Genomic DNA, 21,450 nt, shown 5'->3' with positions numbered 1-21,450 from the left:
GTCTTAGGATTCATTTAATAATTGACTAAAGTTGATTAAAGCCACCCCAAAAAGGTATAAACAATACGATTGCGTTCTGACATGAGATAGGGCTTACTTATTAGCAAAATTATCGGCCCTAACATGAACTTGTCTTTCAAAATTGAGACGTCTACACGTTGAATCCAATCAATTGCCACAACAGACCGTTTTACTATAATTGTATTTGGATACTGCCCTTTCTTTGTACATATATAACAAGATGTAGTAAAAGATATACTTTCATCATGTCACACGTGCACAAAGAAATTTACTAGGTTTCATCGTCAATTATATTTGACCTAGTTTCACTTTGAAAGTTTGACGTACTCGTTCCTTATCTTCGGTCGAATGGGAACAAAAGGCGTCTCTTTGACAAACTAGAACAGTGTGTGTCGCTCCTGGATTAAGAACGACCTAGGATTTTGGCTAGACCTTTGTGTTTTTTCTCTGACTATCACATTTCGTTTCCCAAACAGGACTAGGGAAAGTAGCTGAAATGCCTGGAATTGCAAGATTTGAACCGTTAAATCCACCTCCTCAAAGGTACATGTACATAATCATTTTGCAGTAGCAGAGAGAGAGAGAGAGAGAGAGAGAGAGAGGTTGATAAAAATGAGCTTATACAAAAGTTTGTTCATCTTTCTGCCTTATTTGGGTGTTCATTTGGGTGTAAATAAGACAAAAAGACAAAACTATCGTGTTCGGCAGCGGTTAAGATAATGCAAATATCCACATGCAGGTAAGAGATTTGTTATTTAATATCAATACAAATATCGTATCTGGGAGTAACACTGACACTAAGACTGGTTTCCCACAGATCTAGTTCGATATATCTGGATCGACCTAACTCCCTGGGGGTTCCCGCTAAATTGCTGTCAGCTTCTGGGAGCCGAGCGCGCGCACAAGTTAATTACCCCCTTACAGCTTTTAGTAGGCGGGACAGACATTTAAGCCGATTAAGCTGACAGCAATCTAATGGGACAACTGAGACTCCCCCAGGGGAATAGATCGATCTATATCTGTGGGAATGGTCTCTAAAGGACACTTGGATACAACAGTAAAAATATTTGGTAGATCAAACCATAAAAACACTGCTGATGTTAAAAAATCACATGTTTAAATTTGGTGAAATTGTCGTTCATGTGTGTCTCACACTGTTTTATAAGATGCTTGTGCCTATTTTTAATCATGGTGTAGAAATGAGTGGCATGCACCAAGTCAAGACATATTGGTAGAAGTAGTGTATAATGCATTTGCAAAAAATGTTAAAGCGCAAAAAGAGATGAATTTAATATTGCAACAAGAGGGAATCTTGGAAGACACTCACTAGGGTCATTAAGGTAATAAAATGCAGTTAATAATTGACTCAAGGTGATTAAATCCACTCAACAAGGTATAAACAATACAATTTCCATCTGATATGAGGTACTTATGAGCAAAATTATCGGCCATGACATGAACTTGTCTTTCAAAATGGAAACGCCTAGAATCCAATCAATTGTCACATTTGACCGTTTTACTGTAATTGTAGTTGAATACTGTCCCTTCTTTATACATATTTAATAAGGTGTAGTAAAATATACTTTTGATTAAAACACACGTGCACAAAGAAACGTACAAAGATTTGATCTTCAATCATACTTGACCTAGTTTCACTTTGCAAGTTTAATAATTGACCTCGTTCATTATCCTTTGCCGAATGGGAACGGGCGTCTCTCCCACAGACTAATGCAGAATGTGTTGATTCTGGATAAGGAACCGCCTAGGATTTTGACTAAACCTTTTTTTTTATCAAAACAGTACTAGGAAAGGTAGCTGAAATGTCTGGAGGTGGAGGTTTTGAACTGTTAGATCCATCTCCAACAAGATACTAAATGTAAAAAAAAGGTTAAACCTTGAAAAAAAGGTCATTTGATGAATGAAGGCAGTTAATTATTGGCTAAAATTGATCAAAACCATCCCACAAGGGTATACATTACCACTTCTTTTATCCCTTTTCAATTGCTACTACACAAATACACACACACACACACCTACATAATAATAATAATAATAATAATAATAATAATAATAATAATAAATATTATTATTATTATTATTATATTATATAATAAATATTATTATTATTATTATTATTACTATAAGCCAAAAAAGTAAAGTAGAGTTCAGTCATCAGTTATTGGTTGTGCCACATGTGGTAGCGGCTAAAAAAACTTAGATATCAAAATCTAGGTACTGTAAACAGTTAACAATAGCATTCATTCGTAGTTTAAAAGTATGTAGTAGTGACAAGTGTAATCATTTTAGAGTGGCTCACACTTCATGTACTACAGTAGCTCTCTTGACAGACGTCTTAAATGAGAGTTCTTTTTGGAGTATCAGTCAGAACACCGACAGGATGAGCCCGCATTTTGCAACTGACCGCATTTTGCAACCGCAACGCATTTTGCAACCAAGATTTTTTTCTAAGTCCCTTAAACAGCTTGAAGTAGGAGACAGGTAGGCTACGGGTAGAATTGGAGTGGGGAGGGGTTTGCTTCGACTATGTATGCTAAAACTGGCCAGACTGCCCCTGGGGTGGACGATTATATAAAACTTATTTTACATTGTAATTTCCTAATCTATTAGAGTTAGGAGGTTGAAACGTCAGTGAGTAAAAAAGATATTGTTAGGCATGCACATAGGGGTGTGGCTGTCCCTAGGGGTGGTTGATTGAAATTTTACATTGTATTTTCTGTTATCTACCCTTATATCTTTAGAATTAGGAAATAAAAGCGTTGGGGATTAATACCATCGTAAGAAATGTGCGTAGGCACTCCAGATTTTTTGTGACTTGGGGTGTAGTTGTCCCTGGGGGTGGTTGAGATCGTTAGAGATGTGCTTGGGCACATCGGAATTTTTTGGTCACTTTGGGAGTGGCCGTCCCTGGGGATAGTTACTTGACTGTAATATTTTCACTGTAATTTCTTTCATCTCCTTCTCGACCGTTCGAGTTAGGAGCACGAGTCTTTGGTGCATGGGTACAGGGGAATTTTAGTGTGACTTTCGGTGTGACTGTCCCTCAGGGGATGGGGTGATTGGTGGTATGTCAGACAGTTAAGTTGATTCCACTGATTGCACTTAAGTGAGATCCCCTGCAGAGTTGGACCGACCCAGCTAGTAGGATGTGTAAATCTAAAAGTTGTCTTCGAGTTAAGAAGGAAGGGGAATGCAAAGAACGCAGCAGACGGCACTTAATAACAGACATTCAGCGGTATGCTTGAATATAGGTCAAGTTAATTAAAAACCCATGCAAGACCCCATACTTTCAGGCATAGCCTCTATAGAGCAACACACTTGCTAATTACTATCTATGATTAATTAACATATTTGTTTTGTATTAAGACACAACGGCTAGTTGAACGCCAGGATTCCTGAGTGTATAGGGCCTTATGGTTGGTATGGGTCAGAAGGACAGCTTTAACTGGATTCCTTGACCTATATTCATGCCTACGACTGTAAGTCCGTTTACTAATGTGCTATGTGCGCCGCTGCTGATCTCTACATTCCTCAAAGACCCAGGTACATTCATTATCAATCCCCAACATTTCATGTTTCTAACTCTCAGGGTAGATAGTAGAAGTAACGGTGCAAATAACAGAATCAACCACCCCCAGGGACGGCCACACCCATCAATACCCCAGAGGGACCCATATCCCTAAAGACATGTTTTCAATTCCCATAGCCTTCCGTTCCTAACTTATATGGTCTAAAGGTAGATAGCAGAAATTACAACGTCTAATTATATTCAACCACCCCCAGGACCACACCCTAAGTAAAAAAAAAATTAAATGCCATTCAACATCCCAAATTATACTGTAGCTACTTTTCATGCTTGAACTCAAATGGCCGATACAATGGACAGATAGCAGAAAATACGTTGTAAAATTAAAATCAACCACCCCCAGGGACAACCACACCCATGTCACAATAAATTTCCCGTGCACATTTCTTACGATAGTGTATTAATCCCCAACGTTTTTATTTCCTAATTCTGAAGATATAAGGGTAGATAGGGGAAAAATACGAAGTAAAAAAGTACAATCAACCACCCCTAGGGACGGCCACACCCCAAATTAAAAAAAAAAAACAAAACATCCGAAATCCTATGCATATTCCTAACAAAATGTATATTAACGTTTAAAGTTCCTAACTCTAATAGTTTAGGAAATTACAATGTGCAATAAGTTTTATATTTTCGTCCACCCCAGGGGCGGCCTGGCCAGTTTCAGGCAAACCCGTCCGCACTCCAATTCTACCTGTCTCGTACTTCAAGCTGTTTCAGGGACTTAAAAAAAATCCTGGTTGCAAAATGCGTTGCGGTTGCAAAATGCGTTTTCACGATTTTCTTTGGTTGCAAAATGCGTTGCAGTTGCAAAATGCGTTCAGTTGCAAAATGCGGCTCTACTTAGTAGGACCGCATTTTGCAACGGAACGCATTTTGCAACCGGTCGCAAAATGCGGTCGGTTGCAAAATGCGGCTCTACAGCGGTCGTCCTACAAAAATTGTTCTGGAGTATGATACTCCGATATGCGATCTGACACACACCTTGAAAACGGGTAGTGTGGTCCGATATACCGGTTAATTCAGTCTGGTAGTTGGGTAGGCCTGATATAGTTATAATGGTTAGGGTTATAGCCTGACCAAAGTGGGTCAAAACCTAGGGCGAGATTTACCTTTGATTATCAGCCATGTAATCAGCCTTCAGATTTCTCAACAGGGTTTGTTGAGCCCTAAATGACCATCTATCTAGCTAGAGACATATGTGAATATCTGTAAAAAATCTATCACTCGCCCTGGTAGAGGGTAGTCAAAACCTAGGGCGAGATTTACCTTTAAAAATGAATGTGAGGTGGACCCTCTATCATGGTAGACTCTCTCTTATGTTACACCGAGATGAATCTTATCGGTGTTGGATGGGGTGGGAGCAAAACTCAACAATTTGCCGATTTTAAAAGGATTTGGCCTAAAATGAATTTTCTGGGTTAAACGACAATTTTCCCATACTTGCCAATCGTCAATAAATCCATTTCTACATTAAAATTAAGTCCCTGTTTTTTTGTTATAATCTCTTAACAGATTTTTACAGTGTATAACCATCTATAGAGGCCACGTGGTCCGATGACAGGCACATATTTCAGAATAATTGACGTAACTGCCGTTTTTGTGGTAAAACGGGATATATTACATTTCTAAGAGTTGCTTACTACAGTATGTACGTTGTTGTGAAATATAAATCTCATGCGAACAGTTGTTATCCCTTGAAGCTTTTGCTAACATGCAGAAAATTTAAACGATAGTGATTGCTAAATTTACAATCGCTTCGTCTGTTAGCGGATCTATCACGGCAGAAGGATGTATACAACCAAAATGAAATTTGACTATGGTGACGTCATAATAAAATTAAAAACTCTATATTCTTTAACAATCAGCGTCAAAAAATAATTTAAAAAACTGGGTATTCTTTAACAATCGGTAAAGTTCGTCGTATTATATTTATTTGTTATGCTATATATACAATATTTTTTCTTCCCATGTCATTTCAGAAGCAGCTGCTATTAGCAACAGAATGTATCTGACTTTCTAAAGCAAAAGTACAAACCTTGTAAACAACTTTAATTTCTCTTTGAATATTCATCCATTACATCCATTCCAGGTGTGACAACATCAAGAAATGTAAACCATATGTTATTTTCATACAAACGCTCGTCCTCATGGGATGTGCAATCGTTGACGCCGTCATGGACTGGATATCGTATACAGAGGTATTAAGAATTGATGTCTCATATATAGACGGAAAAGAGGAAAACAGTGCCTTGCACACCTGGTACTTAGTTTGCTGTATTGACGTGACATTAACGGTCTCTCTTGTTATTCCGTTCTGCATCTTCAAACTTACAACCACGGCGATACATATAAGGCGGGGCGAAGTCTCCAAGTCCGATGAAGCGCGTGAGAAGAAGATAGAAGTCGCTCTTGACTTTGTTCTACTTTTGAAGCAGGCGCTAGGAGAATTGCCCCTTGCGTATTTGACATGGAGTATAGCGAATACAGAATATTGTGCGTTCACTCAAAAACTTACGGGAAAGTTTACATTTGTGGCACGGGCCGTTGGTCTGGCCCTCTCCTCTGTCATTGTGGTCATTAACATTTTCAAGGCTATAAATGGGTGTTGCAAATGTTGCGCGGAAGACGACAAAAATCGGAACAAGTGCAGATTTGTCATAGACATTCTTACTTGTTTGCCAGCTCTTGCTTCCATCGTCTTCGATATCCTTTTTATTGCCGCCATGTTGCACACACAAGACGTGGTGGACCTGTTTGAATCTTTTGGCATAGAGATAGGAAAAATTCGAATAAAAAACGCTCCCCCGGCTCTGCAAGGCCTTGCCAAATTGGCCGCCAATGAAAACTCAACGGACGTCACAATGTTCGCCCGCCTGCAGAGCAGTGTGCCGGAAATAAACGGAACTAGTCGAGAAGTACCGAGGCTCTCTCGTTTGTTTTTGCTAGCTTTTGCCGCCCCCGTCTTTTATGACGGAGATGCAGGTCGGATGATTAGATTCCCTTGTCATTTTTTTCATTACAACGGAAACGCCACCACCACCTTTCAGGCCCCGATGGTCTTCAATTTCAATAAAATTTCTCTCGGCGTTCTTGCGCAGGGCAACCTTTCAATCCCAATGCCTTGTCCCATATTCGACAACCAAACCAATTTCATCTCAGATTCACCTCTGTCAGCGAATTATAACTGGAATAACGCTTCTGGCATAGAAAATTGCAACGTTGCCTTTTTTCTTCAATATCATCCCCAAGAGTCCGCGATATTCTACAACCACGTTTGTGTATTGAAGAACAGCACGGGCGGCTGTAATGTTTACCCGTACAAACAAGAGTTGGATGTGTACTTTCAACGAATACCCGAAGACCAGAACGTCAGCTCGTGGATCCCAAGACCCGAGGAAGACGACAGCGAGAAACGCATGTTCTGTGGTACAAACCGCGCGTTTCATGACCCCAACTTGCAACTTGAGAGGTCGCTGTGCGTCAATATGTCAACGGTGAACCACACCAGATCGGTAAGCGACGCGTTTAATTTCTGGGAGATCCGCCCAAGTGGTGAAAACGTGACGTATTACCAGTGTAAAGACGTCAACGACTGTGTTAAAATGGAAATGGCTGTTCCTTAAGGTGGCGCTGTGTTTCAATGCCAGCTTGGATACCACGTGATTGTGGTCCTGGTCAGAGTGTTAGGTCACGTGACAATGATTTGATGAGTAACCGTTTGCAGAAATGACAATACGATATTATATGAATATTTTTAATACGGAACAAATTCCCATGCAATGCAAAGTGCACGTGTAGTCCTGAAAGTCTTGCTTTAGGTTTGGTCTGCTTGAATTCTTAATACTTCTGCAGTTTTCAAAAAAAAAAAAAATAATAATAATAATAATAATAATACTAATAATAAAGAAAGAAATAAATAATAAAAAAAATAATAATAAATAAATTAATAATAATAATAATAATAATAGAAATAAATTAAATGATAATACTGGTTTAAAAGATTTGCTTGTTATGAATTTAGCGCAAATAAGTCTTCAATGAATGTATAAGTAGATTAGATTTTTATTCATTTGTGAAACAGGTTCCTTAACTGTTTTGTTTTGCAGACTTGAAATGTTTAGCTTTTATTGGAAAGGTTGAGCCAATTAGTTTCCCATCATATATGTTCGTACAACATTTTAAACGTTATCCCACCATTACGTATGAATTATGATAAAGTAAAAAAAAAAATGATTCCTAGATCGAGAAATTATGATGTAAATAGATGTATTTAAGTGCACAGTGCTCTTTACTTTGACATATATGAAATATGGTATATATGAAAACAGAAAGATCCTATCTTTGAGCACTGTAGTCTTCACCAGTAATTAAGTCCAAACTTTTAGATTTCATTTATTCACGTATATAATTGTGAATTTTGAGAGAGAGGTGACTTAAGTACCTTTAGTATTATCACTCAGATTATGACATCAGAGTTACCTTTGCTCGCTAAGACCCTTCTTAAATCAAGATGTATAGTTTATCGATAGTCTGTAATCTCTTAGCAAAATGTCAGCCCTGCCGCAAACTCTCTCAAATATGCTGCAAATTTGCAAATATCTTGCAAAGTTACTGCAAACTTGGATGTTCTGGCAAATTAGCTGCTAATTTGCCGCAGGTTTGCTAGAACATACATACTTTCTTGCAAGCCTGCTGCAAACTCAATATATTCTTTTTTCTTGCAAACTTGCTGCAAATTAGCAGCAATGCCAATTTTTCTTGAAAACCGCTTTAGTTTGCACCATATTTGCTGCAATAGTTTGGCAAACTTTTCATTTTGCTAAGGGCTGGAAATCTTTAAGATACTGACAAACACATTTTAGTAGTTCATTGGCAGAGAAGTACAATGTACTGTACTGGTATCTCCAGTATAAATGAATACCTTGGAAGCAAATGTTTTTCTTGAAGAAAATCATTTGGCTTAAATTCCCAAAAAAAGAAAAAAAATGAATTTTAAAGAACATATTTCTTTTTCTGTAAATGATGAATTCATGCTATTTGAGTGCACTGTTAATATGAACACTGAAAATAAATTTATTTTAATTCTGCTGTTACAGAATTTGATGCGTTACTGGGTAGCTAAGTCATCATATTGCAAAATACTCCTTTAGTCTATGTAGAAATCTCTGTAAATCTGCATCAATGTGTTAAAAAATCCTCATAATAGCCCCAGGATGCCTGGACTGGATTGTGTCAGAGAAGACAATGAACACATCCACCACAATGGTATTAAAGAATAGCTCTGTTAATCTGCATCTATTTTCTCTGAAACATCTTTTTCCAACCAACTCCATGTTAACTGAGCGACTGGCTCACTAGCTGTGAGAACAAAGGCATGCTCATAGCCAACTTGGCACAATTTAATGTCTCCGTCTGGAAACCTCTCTTTCATTCCCTCATAGTACTCCACAGGGCACCATGCATCCGTCAATCCCATATAGAAGGTGAGTTTCTTCAGGTGAGCACGGATGATGTCCACATGTAGGTCAGTGACCTCGTTCATTTCGGTGTTGGCCATGTACATTACGTTCCCAAGACAAAAATGGTCCACTAAATTCAAACTAGATTCGATTGCACATTCTGGAAGGTTGTCATCTGCTAGGTGCCAAGTTATTAGCTTTCGCTGAAGGTTTTGGGGAAGGAAGGACAGGAAATAAGCAGCCCCACGAGCAATCCAGCGAAAATAGCGTAGGAATGGTGTTGCAATACGTCCCTGAGGTGACAGAGCCATTCGCTCTATTGTTGGGAATAGCATGATGGCGCGGTGTATGTTTAAATCGGGCAGTCTGTTCATGAGTTGGAGAATGATGTAACAGCCTATGGAATGACCAATCAAAATTATGTTTACATCTTTGGGTACGTGGTTCCTGAGAAAGTCCATCTTGTGTTGAATTTGACCCTCAAGGTTGAAAGGATCATGACTGGAGGCTGAAATCAAAAAGAACATCATATTTTACAAATAATAAATATTCAATAATTGAGAAAAATAAATATGATAAACATTTTAATCTTATAACTTAAAATTGGGTGATATAAATAAAATTCTTGCAATTATTTTAAAAGATATGATGGGAAAATTGAAAATAAAAACCAAATCAGATTCTGTACATCAATAAACATGTCCTTTGTAAAGAGTGTATCCATAACAACATTTTATATGAACAGATGTAATCATACATCTCAATAGAATTTCATGGGTGAAGGTTTTTAAAACTGAAAATCTGGAAAACATAGCTTGAATTTTCTCAATACAGTAAGTCCATAAATAAAAAAAGATCAATATATAAAAAAGATCCAACTGAAGACTGAAAAACCTGTATTTGGGAAAAATCTTGAAACTTGAACCAACGGAATTTGAGAAAGTAGTAACTTCAATACCATTTTTTTCTTTTTCTTTTTTTTTTGCAAATTTATAGAAAACACGAGCATGATTACCCTGAATCTCCAATTCTTTAGGAATCTTTACGTGCCCTGCATGTGACACAGCCCACACAGGCAGTCTCTTGTTACTCAGGGTGTAAAGTTTGTCCATAAACTCCTCATAGTAGCCTGCAATTCCTGGGTTGCCTGGAATGGATTGTGTTAGAGAAGACAATGAGCACATCTAGCACAATGGCATTTAATATCATTGATGGCACAGATTTCAACCTGCCTGGAATCAATTGTGTTAGAGAAGACCAGAGCACAATAGTACTGAGCACTGGTGCTAAATTTTAACCCGTCGGAAACTGATTGTGTTAGAGAAGAAAAACCAGCACACCCAGCACAATGGTATTGAGGCATAGATTTTTACCAACCTAGAAACTGATTGTCAAAATGAATTCAATACAATCAGCATAATGGTATAAACTAAAAGCATTGAGGTACAAGGCCTTTACACAGTATGCAATAAACCCTCACTGATGTCTTCATAATCAATTTAAACATTGACTTAAAATTCCAACTCTTGGTGGAAAAAAAGACAGTAATCTTGCAGAAACTGTGTTGTATTAGAACTAATAATAAAATGTTACTACTTAGCATAAACCTTTCTCTTTATGACCATAGCACAATTGTGAAAAATGTTGGAGTCTAATTCTTAAAACTCATTGAACAAGATATATTTCAAAAACGATATAAATAAATATATATATATATATATGTATGTTTTAAAAGTTTTTTTTTTTGTGAATTATCTAAGTTAGTAAGTTAACTTACTTATTTTAGAGACACCTACAGTTGGGGCTGCAGTATAGTGGTGTCATCTACAGAACTGGTATAAGATAATGAGGATACGATACCATACTATACAATATGATACGATACGATACGATACGATACGGATAAAGGATCCAGTCTACACACCAGGTATTATCACAGCCAAAAAAGGCTTGTTTCCAGACGGATTTCCTTTCTTGACATCTCCACACTTCAGCACATGTGTGGGAACACCATGGAGAGTTAAAAACTGTGACTGCATATATGAACGGTGCTGTACTTTCTCCATTTTGGATCTATGGCACAGGTTGATGCATGCACCTACTCTTACCTGTAACATAAAAGTCAGTCAAAAATGACTCAATCTTATAGCATGTAAAAACTAAACTATTTTTCACCAAGTATACATATTCTGTAAAAATTAATGTCAATTTGTGTCCTTTGTTTAACCTTTGTCCCACACTGAAAAAAAAAAAAAAAATCAATACTCGTTATTTTTTTATGTGCACACAACTGATACCTTGATTTTAAGTCATCATAAACGGTGTACTTGTACCTGTCAAATATGAGTTTGGGCATCAATATACAAATAATTATTTTAGATCGCCAATTGATTTGGAACAATGTTGCATTCTGTATGGCAGTTATGAGTAGAATTCGCATATGAGACGTAAGAATACCATTGCCTATTTTGTCAAAGTACATACTCGTGCACTGTACCTAGTAAAACCTGAATTTTGACAGGACACATCACTTGTGAATTCAACAAGTTACTCAGCACGATGGTGCAATGATTTAAATTGATTTTTTTGATGAAATTTACCTTCAGACGGTTGAACATGTAATCCTCACCGCCCCGTGTATTTTGTTCAGTAACCTTTGGTACATTGACCCGAGTTTAATGATCAGCACGACATGAAGATTGACCCGCACGACCCTGTAACCGATAACGCGATTTAAGCGGACGATCTTTCATGGGCGCAGACATATTGGATACTACCCACAATGCAACAAAATTCGCTTACAACAAAAATAATTCAATCTAAATTTTGAGTTAATTTCTATCTCAAACGAAAGTTTTACATGTTTTGAGAATTATTATTGGTTAACAAAGAAAGAATTCTAGGAATATGGCAAATGTAAATACGAAATGAGGAAGAATGGAAACCTGTGTTTTTTTTTCGTCCTAAGCAAAGTGACATAACGTGTGAAGCTTTCTCTTGTGTAACTCAAACTGTGAGAGAAAAGAACGAAGTCTGTAAAAGTTTCCAATTGTTAGTGGGGTTTGTCGTGAAATATGCTGAGAAGTGGTGTAATGCAAGCATTCACAGTAGGGCGGACGACTCAGGTAAATTTTAACCCACCGGAATATACACGTGTAGGGAACGTAAAAATTTGCAGGCAACACACTACCGGCTGAACAACATGCACATGCACTGCTAATACCATTACAGGGGTACATGCATGTACTTGTAGTTGAATGTATTGTGCATATGTACCGAGTAAAGTGTTGGGCTTGTAACTGTGTTATGTGTTATGAATAAAAAATTTAAGGATTTTCCCCACAATATATCTGTTTGATTTTCATTATCTTTTCAGAATTAATTTTTGAGTTGCCTCCTCTGTTAAATTATAATTTATTAGTACATGTACCAGTAGTTCGGCAATTAATATGCTAATTTAGCAGTGTTTAATGATATCTACATTGTTAGTATTGAGTAGCCATGGCTGGTGTGAAAATATGTTGTACTAGTAATCTCATTGGTCATGCAAAGAACCTAATAAAAGGATTAATAAAAATATATTAAAAATTAGAATATTTCCAAACTAATTTATTTAATGAGCAGATACACCGATTAAAGTAACCACACAATGAAAAACTTAATTTGGATAGACGTTACAAATGAGTGAGTTTTAGGGTTTGAGTTGGGGGGGATGATGCTGCACTAGTACCAAAAATCATAAAATCTGTAGTGACAGTATACAGGCCTGTAGCCAGGGGGGTTGGGGGGGTTCGAAAGAACCGCCCCTTTTGCTGGGAAAAGGTCCACTCTCGGTAAAATTTGATCTAGGTACATTAAGTTTTTATCAGAAAAGGTCCACTTTTTCAAAAAAATAAAAAACCCCTTTTGAAATTGCTGGCTACGGGCCTGGTATATGTCACTTAATTACAAAGAAGGGGCTGTAGGCTGAAGGTTCAATAGTCCGAAGGTTCATTGGTCTGAACGTTCACTATAGAACCTTAGGACCAATGAGCCCTTGATTTAAAAATCGATGAAAATGTTACCACTTTTCAGACCAATGACCCTTTGGACTATCGAGACACCCCCATTAAGAGTTGTACATGGACTGATATTTGTATCTCTAACTACTTAAAGTTTAAACGGGTATACATATTGCATGTACACTCAGACATGCACAGTAGGTGCTCACGTAGTGCAAAACAAGTTTTCTTTCATGAGCAAACTAATTTTTTCTCTCTTTTCGCCAGTCCACCCTGCAGAAGTGTCAACAGTGTCTATTAACACGTCAGGCTGCCATGGCAACTACCACAACCAAGCGGCTACCTCAGAGTTACACAGTAAATAACAGTTTAAGAGGATACATGTGCAGTTCTAGACAATATCTACCAACCAAGGTATGAAATACAGAAAAAAAGTAAAATTCAGTTTTTGTATATCTAATTACCAGTAGTACTATATAATGAAAATTTCTTTCAGTGTTACTAGTACTGTAATCATGTTTTTATTTATTTATTTATTTATTCAAACTCATTTATCTGTACAATTTCAACCTTTTGGCTACAATGTTTTAAAAAACCTTTTCATTCTTATAGTTTTTTTAAAGTGTAGTTATGTAAAGGTGATATAATGTGGAATTTTTATTTCTAAGTTTGAAGTTTTCATCTATTTAACTTTCTAGCTGATACAGTAAGCTTGCCACTACTGGGATCAAAAGACAGAACAGTCGTTATAAATTTTATTTTATTATTTTTTTTTTTTTGTGTGAATGTTTGTGGTGCAAAATAAATATGGATGTAAAGCTAAGTCAGAGTGCGATCTCTGCCCTCCAGCTGGGCCCAGTGCCCACCCCTCCCCCAAAAATGGCATCTACATACAAGAAAATATATTGAGTTACTTCTGTATGAAGTTTTGAGGCAGCCATACCTCAGATTTTCTTAGGTATCTGTGAAATATACTTTTGTTAAGTGGAAAATATACTAGCACTGGTTTTGTACTTGGATACATGTTAAATATTCATATGTTGTATTGAAGACTATGGTTAAGTGTCCTTCTTTATAAAAACATTTTTTTTTCAGAGATATAAAAGTTCAACGACTGTGGTGCCACAAGAATTCAGAATCATAGTCACTCCAATTACTGAAAGAAACACAATTGTACAGTTTACAGGTGTTCATAAACTGTTAGATAGGTCAGATATCAAGGTAAGGAGATGATTCATGTTTTAAAAATATTATTAAAGATTTAACAACTGTTCATATGAGATTCAAAGTTCCCTAATTAAGACATTGTACACAAAACATTCAAATATAATAAATTTCATTTTACCACTAAAACGATGTTTATTTCAACAAATCTGAAGTGTATGCTTGCCATCCAACCATATGGACCTACAAAGATGTCTACCCTCCTTAATAAGATCCCTTAAGAGATTATTACAAAAACACACTTTTTTTTACTTTTTTAAAGCACATATATCAACCACTTCCTGTTTAACTTATCTTGGGAAAAGTTGTACCTTTTTATTTATATTTTTACACAACTCGTGTTAATTATTTTATGGATAAATTAGTGTTGAAATTTGTGATAAAAAAAGAATAAAACACAGATTTAAGTGAAAATTAAACTCACTAAATCAGCTATCAATATTTGTATTGGCATTAAATTTTTGGTGTTTCAGAAGGTCATGTTGAGGGCGTACTCTTGCTGTGCTGAGCTATGGGAATATGAAGATTTCTTACAGGGTATGTCCCTCTCTACTAAGGGCTTATTCCCATTGAAACTATCTGTCTAGTACGTAGATTGATCCAATTCCATGGGGAATCTCGCTGAAAGCAATCAGTTTCACAGATTGTCATGTCTCCTGCAGGCATTGAGTAGAATACAGTAAGCTGGTGATTATATGAATATGTTGGTAGTCACAGGAAATGCGTTAATCTGTTAAACTGATTGCAATCGGCGAGAGACCCCCACAGAGTTGGATCCAGAACAATTTGCTTTCATTGGGAACAGGCCCTAAGGAGTCACTGACACAGAGCAGTCCCAGAGCAGTTACTGGGACCTGCAATTTGACATTTTAACATTTAAATTAATTTTTTTTTAATGAGTCATTTTCAAATGTACTGTGAGATGTATGAAGATGTTTGGTTAGGCTCCAGTCAGAATAGGGGACTAACTAGTCAAATATGGTGACCCACTACAAAGCTTGCCTTGTAATCTGCCAATAGACCCTGAATAGATACAGAATATTTGACCCTCTGACTAGTTAGTACCCTATTCTAAATGGGGCCTTCGATTCAAACTGTATTGGAAGTAAACTATTATAATATTAAGCTGTTGATTGAAGAAAAATAACTTTATTTTTACCGTGAGACCAGTGTTTGCATCTCACACTGTGTTCATTTTTTCACCGTTTAATTTCGTAACAGGCTAAGACCCCATTCCCATAGATTTTACATCGATCTATCCCTGTGGGGAGTCTCACTAGATTACTGTCAGCTTAGACGGCTTAAGCGTCTGTCCCGCCTACTAAAAGCTGTAAGGGGATAATTAACTGTCCTACGCGCTCAGCTGACTGCAATTTAGCATGAACCCCTAGGGAGTTTGGTCGATTCGGACGGATCGATATAAATCTCTGGGAATGCACTCTAAAAGTCATAGAAAGCAGCCTCAGAAAGATTTTGGATTCACTTTTTGCTTTCAGAATTTGACCTGGAAGATTCATTCGAGACCTGGGCAACTCTCACAATGCTGCACATGTGGTAGGTGAAGGTTGGCAATCAGCTGCATTTTTTTAAAGGGTTAATAACTCTTCGTTTTGGCCAAAAATGAATTTTCCTGGAGTAAACAACAATTTTCCCATACTTACCAATGGTTAATGAATCCATTTTTACATTCAAAGTTAGTCCCTGGTTTTTTTCTAAAAAGTTTGGTTTTTTGTTAAAATCTCTTAAGAGATTATAACAGAGTATAGCCATCAATGGAGGTCACGTGATCTGAAGACAAGCTCAGATATCAGAATAATAGCTACAACTGCTGTTTTCGTCGTAAAACAGAATATATTATATTTCTGTGAGTTATTCACAATGTTTTTATTGTGAAATATAGATTTCATACGAAGAGTTATTGTCCCTTTAAGTATCTCAGAAAGTTTAAAATTCAGTAGGTTGAAAATCAGTCAAGCGACAGTGTTAAAATGTTTAAATATGTTGCTAGTTATCATATTTTACTGCATCAAATTGTATAATTCTAAGCCATAAAATTGAAATGTTTTTCTGATGTGAAGCATTGCATATTTTGAAACAAGAAAACCTTAATATTTTGTTGAAATGATGTTTGAATGCAATGAGTAATCCCTTAAATGTTTAAAATGGCAAGAGACAGAAAACACAGTAGATGATTTGTCAGTTATCAAATCACAGTTGTGGCATGACAGGTACTGTAACAGTTGCATTTGTCGGTTGTGCCATGACGTATGTATCAGTAGTGCCATGATAATTGTGTCAGTTGTGGCATGACATGTGACCATTGTGTCATTTGTGGCATGACAAATGTGACCATTGAATTTGTGTCAGTTGTGGCATGACATGTGACCATTTTGTTAGGTGTGGCATGATATGTGACCATTGTGTCAGTTATGGCATGATGTGACCATTGTGTCAGTTGTGGCATGATGTGACCATTGTGTCAGTTCAGGCATGACATGTTGAACTATTGTGTCAGTTGTGGCAAATGTGACTTATTGTCACAGTGTCAGTTGTTGCATGATGATTGCATTACTATTGACATTATAGTTTTGACATGACAAAATGCCAGTTTGAACATGACAGCTGTGAAATTATATTTGTTGTGTTCTGACCTGTGTATCGGTTGTGACCATGACATGCATTTAAGCTGTGGCATGGCAATAGCTTTCCTCTTGACTTGACAGTTTTGCAGTTTTGACACATTACACATTGTGACTCTGTGTGTCACTGTCACATGACAATTATGGTGGTTGTGGCATGACATTACAGTGTTTCCCCTGGCTTTCAAGCTCTGCGAGGTGGTAGGCAGTCCGCGATCCCAGCAATACTAGGGGGGTCCGGGGGCATGCCCCCCCGGAAAATTTTTTAAATCGAGGTGCAATTTGGTGCATTTTAGGGTATTTAGAACTGATTTTTTTACATTTTATGTGGCACTGAATTGTCTTGTTTTAGATGTTTTGAGGAGTAAATTCAGTAATGACATAACAAAGGTTTGGACAAAATTTATTTTCCAGTCTGTGCATTCACTATGTTTAGTCCTTTTCAGTTTATAGAACATACTCTTTCAAAAAAAAAAAAAAGTTAATACTTTCAAAAAAAAAAAAGTTAACTAATTTAATACTTACAAGAAACGAGAAAAAGGGCTTACTACATTGAATTATTTTTAAATTGACCAAAAAGTTAATAAAATATGTTGTTTTTACCGTTTTCACATTCTTGCGAAAGTAACTGGTCAATTGACTTTGCGTGTGGGAGCGCTTCATCCTAATATAAAACTGCCGCAAAAGTTCTCTCTCTTGTCGTTCAGCGCAAAGCGACTCCCGCTACTAGTTATACGTAGTTTGAGATGTAATTTATAATCAACTTCAAACACCGTTAAATGAATTCTTCGGAATTAAAGAGATGAAAATCACACTTATCATCAATTTTAGTTCTTCGTTTATTCATTTATATGGTTCTATTCAGTCATGGAAATTCATATACAATGCATAGGTTTCCACGCGAAATACTGACGTGACCCAGTTTTACAACGCTACTGCTTTCACAAAACTCACCCGTAAATCAATAGAAAATCTTCTCCAAGTTTATAAAATCAACGAAGTCCATTTTATTTGCTCCTTTTTTATCAGTGAATATTCGTAAACTATAAAAACAAACAACAGGCGGTCTGAATTTCGGAACATGAAGTGATAGAGAAAGTGTATTCTTGACACGTGATTAAATGGTGTCAAGAACAGTTGCCTCGTTTCGTTCTGTTTCTTATACTTCAAATAAGGCACAGAACTGCGAAAACGAGGCACTCACAGGGAGATAGTAACTGCTGGTTATTTTTAGGCATACGCGCATGCGTCTTTCCGTTACTACTAAATCAAGTGCTCAGAAGCATGGGATTACGTATGTAAACAGAAAATGCCATATTTGCTTAGAAATAAATATAATTTTCAGTTAGCATGAGTGAAAATATACTTTGTTGTTCCATATAGTCCAGCGAGGCGGTGCTTTTGACAAATTTCAGCGAGGCGCTTGCAAATATCATCGAGGCGGGCGCCTCGCTCATTTAAGTGCAGGGGAAACATTGCATTATATGACATGACATACTGGTTGTTATGACGTCATGACATTACATGACATGGCATACTGGTTGTTGTGACATGACACAACATTACATGACATGACATGACATACTGGTTCTTGTGACATGACATTTGTGTTGGTGAAAGTGTGAAATATTTTATGCTTTTTCCAGGCTATTGGCAGTCCGAATAAATCGTCCAGGAGAAGATCTCAATTATAATGTCAAGACATACAAAGAGAACTTTGGTGAACTCTTCATGGAGGATGTGGAAAATAGACTGAAAGCTTTAGGTGTAAGTTGGAGTTTTGTCATTGTTATTATTATTATTTTTTTTTTTGTTCTGTAAAAAGTACTGTACTGCTGTTCAACTTCATTAGTTTTCATGTTTTGAATACCCTTAGTCATGCAAATCAATGAACTTATAGTCACAGTTGCATGAATTTAGATATTTGAGATAAAAGGTTCATTTTATGCGTTAGAAAAAATTTAACTTGTTTTAGTCAAAATAATAATATAATTTTAGAAATAAATTAAACATTTTCAAAGCAAAATAAAAACTTAATTTTCATTATTAAGAAAAAGTTGCATGAGTTGGAAATAATGTACAGTTCAAGCTAGTAGGGTGGTTCATTCCCATTTCTCCATGATTTATTAAAATAGGATGCATTCAGAACAGAGACTAACTGATCTGTCGACTAAAAATGGCCGACCCCACTTTTAAAGCAATGCCACATATTCCGTAATAGTCTCTCTCCGCCTCCACATGCTCCGTCACTGCAGGGACCTAGCAATTAAACCTCAGAGCTGAGATTTAACATGTAAAATGGTGCGTGTGAGGAGCTAGGCCATCATGGAATTAGCAGCATTGCTTTTGAACTGGGGTTGGCCATGTTTAGTCTGCCAATCAGTTATTCTGCAGATCGTCCGTTCTGAATGCGCTCAGAGGCCGTTCCCAGAGACTATGGTACTAACTTTGAATCGATCTATCTCCAAGGGGGTTCTTACTAAATTGCTATCAACTTCTGTGGCTTAGATGTCTCGCACGCCCACTGAAGCTGTTAGAGGGTAATTAACTATAGTTTGGCAGCTTCAGTTGATGTGCCAGACATATAACTAACAATTTAGCGGAAACCCCTTGGAGATGGGTTGATCCAGTTAGATCGATCTAGGCATGGGAACCCAGTCGTAGTGGTATTGAAAATATTGACCAATACATTTCAGAGAGAGATAATTACCTTGGCAGAGAGGGATGAAGCCAAGGAACACTTCTGGGGCCTGTTTCAGCACATGTTGCTAGGGATGGACGAGGTAAATGTAATAAAAAAAAAGAAATACTGCACCCAGTTTCATCTGACATCAACACCGAATAGTGTTGTCCTATGGATAACACCATCCACTACATATAATTGTTCTCATATGGACTGAATGTAGCGATGTTTCTCAGACTACTAAGAAGTACTGCTTGCTTCTTGGACTCTGATATTGTTGAAAAAGCCGGCTGTCATCAGGATAACAGTCCATAGAATAACGATGTGCGCATTTAGAACAGTGAACTAACAGATCTGCAAATTAAATATGGCTTACCCACTTGAACTTTAAGATACTTTTGAAGGCTGTTAGAAAAAATCTCTGGATCTGCCCCTGTAAAATATTATCATGCCCTTTTCAGGGTATGTTGAGTGATGACAAGTGCCTGGCGGGGGCAATATGGAGGCATGTGTTTCATGTTAAACCTAAAGAACCAGAACACTTAGCTTCCATGGTGGAATATGTCAGAAAACAGGTGGGTTTTTTCAGTGTCTTTTGAGTTTTTGAATGCAGGTATAAAATTGAATATTAATTAAGCTTCTTTTCATGAAGGTGCATTAGTTTTGAAGGGAATGAGATTTTTATGTAAAGATGGTGGAAAAAAGTGAGTTATATTTGAAGAGAGAAAAAAAATTTTTTGCCTTTTCAGTTATTATTCAATAAGACCCTTTTGAAGAGAGTTAACGTGATTTTACTTGTACAGCATGACAGTACCAGATATGAGACAAATTTTGTTTAAATAAGTAAGGGCACTATTGGATAAAATTTAATGGAAATGCTCATTGATTCAGAAGAAGATATAATTTAGAAGGATGAGATTTTTCTGACTATCGGAGGATTTCCGATTTTTTGGGAGCCAAAATATCATTGCTCTGTATGGTCCCTTAGACCTCAGGTCATATTTTCAGACTTTTGCACTAAATGCACTAGTGCACTTGATTTTGTCTTAATAATAATAGAGTGCAATTTTAGATCACAAATGATCTTACATGATCCTAATCATTACCACACTAGTCTTAAAGGGATAATAACTCTTCGTTTTGGCCAAAAAATGAATTTTCCTGGAGTAAACAACAATTTTCCCATACTTACCAGTGGTTAATGAATCCATATTTACATTCAAAGTTAGTCCCTGTTTTTTTTCTAAAAAGTTTTTTTTTTTTTTTGTTAAAATCTCTTAAGAGATTATAACAGAGTATAGCCATCAATGGAGGTCATGTGGTCTAAAGACAAGCTCAGATATCAGAATAACAGCTTTAACTGCCTTTATTGTGGTACAACAGAATATATTATATTTTTATGAGTTGTTCACAATGTTTTTATTGTGAAATATCGATCTTATACGAAGAGTTATATTCCTTTAAGCTGGACTGAGTCTGCTTTTAAGATCAAAAATGATCTAACATCTACATAAGTGGTCAAGTGACTTCCTCCCCTCTCAGTGGAGGACACCTCTGTTCACAATAGGAGAACATGTGAGAAGAGACAATTGCATTACAATTTAATTGGAATTCGGTCCGGTAATGGTATAACTTATGGTTTAAGACCATGTAAGATTGTTTGTGATCAGAAATTGCACTATAAGACCAAGTCGGGTGCACTAGTGATGGCAGTCTCATGGCTGTGTAATGCATGGATTTTTAAAAAAACATACAAAATCAAATAATGCTTTTAAATGTTAGGCAGTGACTTATTTTATTTTTTATTTATTATTAT

At 36.7% G+C, this 21,450-nt stretch overlaps 2 protein-coding genes across 2 annotated transcripts in view; one reads left to right on the top strand and one right to left on the bottom strand.

Annotated features, from left to right (window-relative positions):
• Positions 1 to 8,480: 8,480 nt before the first annotated feature.
• On the bottom strand, positions 8,481 to 11,858 carry LOC106175858 (lipid droplet-associated hydrolase-like). Its single transcript, XM_013558014.2, has 4 exons — positions 11,688 to 11,858; positions 11,012 to 11,195; positions 10,103 to 10,234; positions 8,481 to 9,595 (listed from the first exon to the last, which is right to left on the bottom strand). Exons 1-4 carry the CDS (start codon positions 11,703 to 11,705, stop codon positions 8,913 to 8,915), a joined length of 1,017 nt encoding a protein of 338 aa, XP_013413468.2. The 5' UTR covers positions 11,706 to 11,858; the 3' UTR covers positions 8,481 to 8,912.
• A 181-nt stretch (positions 11,859 to 12,039) lies between these two features.
• The window catches only part of LOC106175853 (ubiquinol-cytochrome-c reductase complex assembly factor 1-like), a 10,943-nt gene continuing 1,532 nt past the window's right edge, over positions 12,040 to 21,450 (top strand). Inside the window, exons 1-8 of the mRNA XM_013558011.2 lie at positions 12,040 to 12,212; positions 13,356 to 13,502; positions 14,184 to 14,309; positions 14,786 to 14,849; positions 15,809 to 15,866; positions 18,598 to 18,718; positions 19,648 to 19,734; positions 20,096 to 20,209. Coding sequence (XP_013413465.2) covers positions 12,162 to 12,212; positions 13,356 to 13,502; positions 14,184 to 14,309; positions 14,786 to 14,849; positions 15,809 to 15,866; positions 18,598 to 18,718; positions 19,648 to 19,734; positions 20,096 to 20,209 — 768 coding nt within the window. The 5' untranslated portion in view covers positions 12,040 to 12,161. The remainder of the gene's footprint in view (positions 12,213 to 13,355; positions 13,503 to 14,183; positions 14,310 to 14,785; positions 14,850 to 15,808; positions 15,867 to 18,597; positions 18,719 to 19,647; positions 19,735 to 20,095; positions 20,210 to 21,450) is intronic.

The sequence above is a fragment of the Lingula anatina genome, chromosome 8 (assembly GCF_051362555.1).
Source record: "Lingula anatina isolate TDL-2025a chromosome 8, LinAna3.0, whole genome shotgun sequence".
NCBI lineage: Eukaryota > Metazoa > Brachiopoda > Lingulata > Lingulida > Lingulidae > Lingula > Lingula anatina.
Note: the sequence above shows the minus strand (reverse complement) of the source record. Positions and strands in the feature narration are given on the sequence as shown.

Bases quoted from the DNA above. Each gene is read 5' to 3' on its own strand.
- LOC106175858 (XM_013558014.2), bottom strand. The intron at 10,235-11,011 runs GTGTGTAGACTG...AATCCATTCCAG, and splicing joins TTTGGCTGTGATAATACCTG to GCAACCCAGGAATTGCAGGC. The intron at 9,596-10,102 runs GTAATCATGCTC...TTTTGATTTCAG, and splicing joins TAAAGAATTGGAGATTCAGG to CCTCCAGTCATGATCCTTTC.